The sequence below is a fragment of the Humulus lupulus genome, chromosome 1 (assembly GCF_963169125.1).
Source record: "Humulus lupulus chromosome 1, drHumLupu1.1, whole genome shotgun sequence".
Classification (NCBI taxonomy): Eukaryota; Viridiplantae; Streptophyta; class Magnoliopsida; order Rosales; family Cannabaceae; genus Humulus; species Humulus lupulus.
In genome coordinates, this window is record NC_084793.1 from 310,959,965 (window position 1) to 310,967,789 (window position 7,825).

The window sequence follows — 7,825 nt, forward strand, 5'->3', positions numbered from 1 at the left end:
AAGATAGCAAGATTCTTATGGTTTTGTATGTAATAACTAGTGAAGAAATCTAAGCAAAGTTTACTCTTTCCTTTTGATTGAAGCCCTTAGCAATCAACCTTGTTTTGTATCTCATTGGCTCTTGATCATTCATACCTTGTTTTGCTTTGAATAACCATCTACATACCTTGTTTTATTGTAACGCTATTGCTCAGAATCCATAATGAAGAAATCGTATCTTTTAATTTTTCAAAAAAATTGAGAGTTGTATTTCTTTTGTTGGTTTTCTCGCATTATAGAGAGAGAATGGAGAGAACAAAAAAGGAAGAAAAACATTAATCAAGTGTGGGAGGAGAGTTGGAGTCAATTCATGTCTTGTGTATGTGATGGATGACTTTACATATATCAAATACTTATAAAGCTTAATATATATAGGAAAATTATTGGGTAGGGATTGTTTTTAATCACTACCTATAATTATTTTTAGTATTTTCAGTACATGAATAAGTTGTAAGTCTATTTTTTTTACATGAAGGTGTATAATGTAGTTACAACGGACCTCCCACAAATTTTGAACAAATCTTTGATAATTTATGACACAAAAATTAGGATTCGAATAGTCATATGCACGTCCATAATGAAGATATCGTGTCACTTAATTTTTCAAAAAAATTAAGAGTTGTACTTCTTATGTTGGTTCTATTGCATTATAAAGAGAGAATGGAAAGAAAAAAAAGGAAGCAAAACGGAGAGAAAAAGTCTTAAACACATTTTATTTGACTTAATAAATTAATTAATGTGGCCATGCATGTCTTGTGTATGTCATTGATGACTTTAAATATATCAAATACTTATAAAGCTTAATATATAGGAAAATTATTGGATAGTGATTGTTTTTAGTTCGTACCTATAAGTATATTTAATATTTTCGGTACATAGATAAGTATATTTTGATGCATGATGTCAATATTTAATAATGCAAATTAATAATAAATTTCAAAATCTTGGACTAAGTTTGCATCAAAACTAACAAAAATGTAGCTTTTACAAATATATTCGCCTCTCCAAACTTCACACCTCATTTTAGATTCTAGCCTGGCAAAATCTTACCTTTTGTGGAATGCAACCCCACAATAGGAGTTTTTTCTGAAAAATTCATTATGATAAAGGGCTAATTATTTGAAGTGGGTATAAAAATAACCATTTTTTTGTAATTATTTTTGGTAAGGTAATTTTGTAAATAAAACTTGTTTTAGATATACATGTGAAAAATTCCCTAAAAAATCAATAGTATTATAACCCAATCAAGGCTGGACATGGGCTAAGGTCAATCAGATCCATGCCCATGGCCCCCAATTAAAATGGGCTCATTTTAATAAAAAAAATACCAATTTTTTCTATACAAAAAAGCTCCCAAATTTTTAGATAAGTAATGTTTTGCAATAATGCCATATATTTCATTGGGACCTTTTCAGTTAGATCTGACCGTAAACACGATTATAAATGAATAAATGCATGACACGACATATTAAACATAGTGTCTAAATAGGTGTTATTATCACGTAACATGAATTATATTGTCATCCCTACTAATACTTTTTTATCTATAATTATTAAAATTAAAATTAAAATTAAAATTAAGGATGAAAGTTGTTAAAAAAACTAAGAGCTTTTAACTGTCATACAACAATTTAATTTCTGGTTAAACATAGAAATGATATGTTATTTTAGATGTGTCCCACTAAATTAAAATGATTTGCAAGTGTGTAATTCATATTTAGTATAAAAAGTGTCAACATATCAATACTCATTAAAAATTATTTTATTATATTTCCAATATATTATTAGGGATTTTTACCTTTGGTGGAATGAATTCCTAGATGCACTACTATTTGTAATGAATTTTTCACGATTTTATGGGATAAATTAATTAACTTTTAATTAATGATAAATTATAAATCACATATTCACACGTAAAGAAATCCTAAAAATAAATGCGTAAAGAAAGAGATAAAAGGAAAGACCAAAAATGAGAGAATGTTGATCGGCTAAGAAAATGAGAGCAAAAAAGAGAAATATTAAAACAAGACTAACGATATGGGCACAAAAAATATGCACATAAACATTACACACGGTTATGTGGCAGTTTAGCCTAGTCAATCACAATTATTAAACCTGTGACCTACTGTTTTAAAAGCAGTGACAAGCCACTGTATGTAAAGTTTGAGTGCATATATCATTACTCTTAAAACAATGAGTGGACTTTTGTGCAGACATATTGGCTATTTTGCTGAAATTCCTTTTATTACTTCGATCGGTTGTATATTGAAAATGAAGTAATACGGTTTTTTTTTTTTACTTAATCTCACATAAAAATTAACAATAACCAACAAAGTATTCTACATAGTATACTACAAGAAGGATATTATTATTATTATTATTATTTGTTAAAGCTTAGGATGTATCTTAAGGCAATTAAGAAGTACAAGCAGTACAATCAAAAAATGATCCTACTAACGACGTGGAATCATTAAGAGAGTTGTCTACATTTTCAAGTGACACATATTTTAGCACTTCATTATTATTATGTTCGGCACCCTTGAAATCTTTATCATTGACCTTTATCTTCTTCAAGTCCATTGCCACTTGCTTCATGGTAGGTCTAGCCCTTCCACTCACATGTAAGCATTTCAGGGCAAGGTCAGCAACATTTAAGATCTCTTCTTTTGGTGCATTTCTTCGAACTTGACCATCGAGAATGTCAAAGAGACCATTTCTTTCCTTCATCGTCGTTTTGAAATAAGTTGCCAAGCTTCTTTCTTCCTCTGACCTTCTTGCAGATATTGCTTTCGGTCCAGTCAAGAGCTCGACAAGAACCACTCCAAAACTGTAAACGTCACTCTTATCTGTAAATTGGTTAGATTCAAAATACTCTGGATCTAGATAACCAAATGTATCGAAAGCTGGTGTAGTAGAATAAGATTGCTCTAAAGATTTTGATATGCGAATGTTTGCAAGTTTTGCTCTGAATTTTTCATCTAAGAGTATGCTTGTAGACTTGACATCCCAATGATTAATGGGTGAAGGAGTTGCTGAATGTAAGTATGAAAGAGCTGTCGCAACATCGATTGCTATTCGTAATCGCATGTTCCATGTAAGAGTAAACTCCATTTTCTCATGTATATGATCAGAAAGTGTGCCGTTCGGTACAAATTCATAAACTAGAAATGGAACATCTGTCTCCAAACAACATCCCAATAACTTGACGACATTTATATGATTGATTTGCCAAAGAATGGCAACCTCATTAGTGAATTCATCGAGTTTGGCTTCATCAACTAATTTGAATTTCTTTACGGCAACAATTGTTCCATCTTCCAACATTCCTTTGTAGACGCTACCTTGGTCTCCTTGGCCAACAATTCTGCCTCGACTAAAATGATCAGTAATCTTCTCCAACTCTTCTAAGGAGAACAACTTGACTTTATCAATTTTGTTGGCTTGATCATCAACATTGTTGTCTTGAATATCAACATTGTTGTCTTGAATATCAAGACTACTATTCGCTTCATCAATATTGTTGTCTTGAGTTTCAAGATTGTTGGCTTCAATAGTAAATTGTTCCAACAAAGGACCACCATTCTGTTTGAAAAATGTATTCCTCAAGTTAATTTCTTTTATTTTCTTTATGAGTTTGTATGATCTCCATGTACCAAAAATTTGACCCAATGCTCCAACAGCAGCCGCAAAACCTATTTAAAATGCATAATAATTAGATATATGTATATATAAAAACATACATACATTAATATAAAAAATATATTCTTTTAATATTAAAAACATTCTTAATTAATTTGTATTTTTTGTCAGGTAATTAATTTGTAATTTTAAATGAGCATAAATTAAACTAAACTTTTAACTATTATTTTATTGGGATTCACTGTTTTTTAAATCTCCATATATATAAGTTTAGCATACAATATTTATGATTAAAAGTAAATAAATATATCACTGTGAAATTTCCTGATTCAAAGTTATACTGATGAATATTTGTGATTAGTAATAAATATTATTTTTTAGTCATATTAAACATATATATTATTATTGTGATGACATTTACTGAAACAATATGTTTAGTAGTTAAAGCAAATAGTCATATGTTTTAGGAATTATACTATTTTGGACTCTATGTAAAAATATAATTTTGAACCTTACATTTTAAAATTTTTTATTTTGGACTGTGTATTTTATAAAAGTACCAATTTGGACCCTAAAATCAATTTTGACCAAAAGACCCAACACATTTATGAATAAATTAATTAATTAAAAACAAAAACAATTTAATATTCAAAACAAAACAAAAATAAATATTTGTAATTATTAAAAATATATTTTTTAAATAAAGAATTTAATTAAAACATACATTTAAATTAATAAAAATTATATAAAAATAAATAGGAAATATATGCAGTATATTACAAATAATAATTAGAAAATATAAAACATACATTTTAGTTTATTATATATTAATAAATTTTCTTTATTTATGAATACCTAATTATGTAAGAAATAAAGAAAAAAATATTAGTATGTCATAAACGAAAATAAGTTTGAGGAGCTATATATACACTCATAAAATTATATATGCCATATTTCATAAATTAAAAAAAATGCATTTATTTGTAATTATACTCCATATATTTCCTATTTACTTTTTACATAATTTTATTAATTTAAATGTATGTTTTAATGAAATTCTTTATTTAAAAAAATATATTTTTAATAGTTACAAATATTTATTTTTGTTTTGTTTTAGGTATTATATTGTTTTTAATTAATTAATTTAAAATAGTATAATCCCTAATGGTGGAAGCGGGTTCCAATTATATTATTTTACTATTTAATTTGTATAAATAATATTTTAAATTTTTGTTTCATTATAGATATTTCTAATTTTATTATTGATTTTTAACTTTGGTGGAATGAATTCCTAGATGCACCACTATTTTCTAATGATTTTTTCACGATTTTATGGAATAAATTAATTAACCTTTTATGATAGATTGATAATCACACATAAAGAAAATTATAAATATAGATTGTATAATAAAGAGACATACGTACCCAGAAAGAAAAACTTCGGTTTATAAGTCTTGTGTTTACATTCATAGCTCCCGATTGTATTAAAGCAATAAGTGCCTTTCTGATTTTGGCAAAATTTTCGTGTTTTCGACTCGCATTCGTTAATATCTGACAATCAGTACATAATTATTTTTGTTAATATATATTTGAAATAAAACTTAATTATTATTAAAAATAGATTAATAGAACTAATGATAAGCCACCTTACCCTTTGTATAAGGATTATTAAGGAAACCATTAACTAACATAACATTATGACAGTGTAATTAGTACAATCTAATATCAAAATCATCCACATAATTTAATTTAATACTTAATATTAATTATCACTAGCTAATCAATCAAAATGTTGAACATATTCAAATCACAAAGGATAAAAAATATCCATTTGTTTTAATTATGTTTATAAATACATATTTCTTATATTTTTATGTATTTCTCTTAAATTTATATATCTCCTAGTTTTAGCCAAAAACATATACGATGACCTATGCTCGTAGTTGTGTTTGGTAAACTTTTTATTTTTGAATTTTTTAAACACAAAAATAAAAATATTTTTTTTTAATTTTAAAAAATAAAAATATTTTTAGTAACTATTTTTGTTTTTTGTTTTTAAAAACAAAAAATAATAAATGCGTTTGATAACTTTTATTTTTATTTCTTGTTTAACAATATAAAATGAGGTTTTGATTTGAAGTTGAGAAAAAAAAAAAGAAATTAAAAATCAAAGATGGTTTAAAATTTTTTTGAAATTGAAAATTTTCTATTTTCAAAACTTAATGAATTCTATTTAAAATTTTAAAAAATAATAAATAAAAATAGAATTACATTAAATAAAAAATAATTTTTTTAAATGTTACCCAACTACCCCATAATTACTATAAATATATAAAATATACACATAAACACAAACAATAATAATTAGGCCTACAAAATCTTTTCCGAAGCAATATATATATATATATATATATGTATATATATATATTAAAAAAAGTATTAATTAGTGGTGGTGGAGGCTTATTACCTTGACACCCGTCAACAACATAGGGATTTCCTTGATATCCAGATTTGCAGTGACAACTATATGTTAGATTGGTCACTGAGGAATTTTTACAGTAGAATGCGGTAGAGCTGTTTGGCATGACTTCATCTGATTTATAAATCTCACGCAACGTACTGTTGAGTCGCCAACTTATTTGGACAGGAACATACTCACGATCATCACTGAATGTTTCATTGAGTGAATTCAGATCCATCAGAAATGCATATTTGCATTGGCTACCACCACTTGTTGTCAGAGTAGAATTATCCATAGAGATTTCGACGCTGACACCAATGCTCGAAGTAAAGGAAGTGGTAGTACAACACTTGATGCTATCACAGTTAACAAAATCAACACCACTTAATGTTGTGCTGCTATTGGATTCACTGCTGGCGCAGCCATAGAACCTGTTACCTGTCGTTGTTTCCAGCTTTGCGCGCGCGCCGCAGGTCACTGCGAGAAATTCATTGCTCGATGTGTAGAAAAATGGGGTTCCTGTCAAGTTTGCAGGAAATTTTGTTGTTTTGTTGGCGCAATCGAAGAAAGTGATGGGGCTTCTCAGCTGAGCCCACTGGCCGACTGCGCCATTATTCTCGCCAGAATCACCATCGGACAATGAGAACTTAAGCAGCTGTAGTTGGTTGTTGTTTTTGAGGAGAGCCTTGGAGTTTGTACATGAAATTTCGAACCATTTGTTGAGAAAACATTTCGGAGATCCCATTCCAAAAGGGTATGGGATCGTTAGATCTCCGCAGTTTTTTTTGCAAGGAGGACTTGGAGGAGGAGCTGGTGTAGATGTTGCCATGATTAATAACCATCCAATTATGGTGACAAACAAGTAGTTCAGCAAAGTCGGCACCATCTTCTTTTGCTACCTGAACAAAAAACAAGTAGAAAATTATGTACTTAAAAATAAGAAAGAAATAAAGAAAAAACCTTTAAGAATAAATAATTAAGATAAAGGGACAAATAAACTTATTTCTAAGGAACATGAGGATGAGATACTACCAGAATTAAGGGGATCTTAGATGGATGATGAAAGCTATTTGTTTATATGGGAATATTGTTTGTGGTTATGTTTATTCCCATCATTCTCGCTCACCTATTTATAAGGGAATTATGTGAAAACAGTGTGTTTTTCAAATGAGTTGCTATTTAGCACTTTAAGGTGCTTAACGATACATGAGTTGGTATTTTATGGTCGGTTCATGATACTTTATAATTTTTATTAAAATAAAATATGTGAGACTTGATATTAGATTCCACCCATGATACTTTCTTGTGGTGTTGCTTATTTCTCTTTTTAAATTAGACTTGTGTAAAGAGTAGCATACTATCAGTGTCAGTCCTTGTGTAAAAAGTAGTCTTAGCCTTTCTAGAAAACATCACAGCTCAAAAGTTTTTGCTTTTCCCTACCTAACACTAAAATAAATAAAAAATTATTAATAATATTATTTAAAAAACAAAACAAAACAAAACATATGCAGAATAATGAAGTCAAGCAGATTCTGGTCAACAACGGACAACCTATATCAGACTTTTAAATAATATTAATTTTATTTCGTAATATATACTAAATATAATAATTCTTATTTAGCTATTAATTCCAAAATATTTACCATCCCAATATTATTTTTAATAACACTAGCAGTATATGTTTGG

The 7,825-nt window shown here is 28.0% G+C and overlaps 1 protein-coding gene across 2 annotated transcripts; it reads right to left on the reverse strand.

Moving 5' to 3' along the window:
* Window positions 1-2,388: 2,388 nt before the first annotated feature.
* LOC133812966 (wall-associated receptor kinase-like 1) lies at window positions 2,389-7,320 on the reverse strand. 2 transcript variants are annotated; one of them, XM_062246823.1, is made up of 4 exons: window positions 7,172-7,320; window positions 6,146-7,038; window positions 5,104-5,229; window positions 2,389-3,731 (listed from the first exon to the last, which is right to left on the reverse strand). In XM_062246823.1, exons 2-4 carry the CDS (start codon window positions 7,023-7,025, stop codon window positions 2,455-2,457), a joined length of 2,283 nt encoding a protein of 760 aa, XP_062102807.1. In that variant the 5' UTR covers window positions 7,026-7,038; window positions 7,172-7,320; the 3' UTR covers window positions 2,389-2,454. The 2 variants fall into 2 exon arrangements, with proteins under 2 accessions (XP_062102807.1, XP_062102808.1); XM_062246824.1 differs by lacking the exon at window positions 7,172-7,320 and having other exon boundaries at window positions 6,146-7,141.
* Window positions 7,321-7,825: the final 505 nt, after the last annotated feature.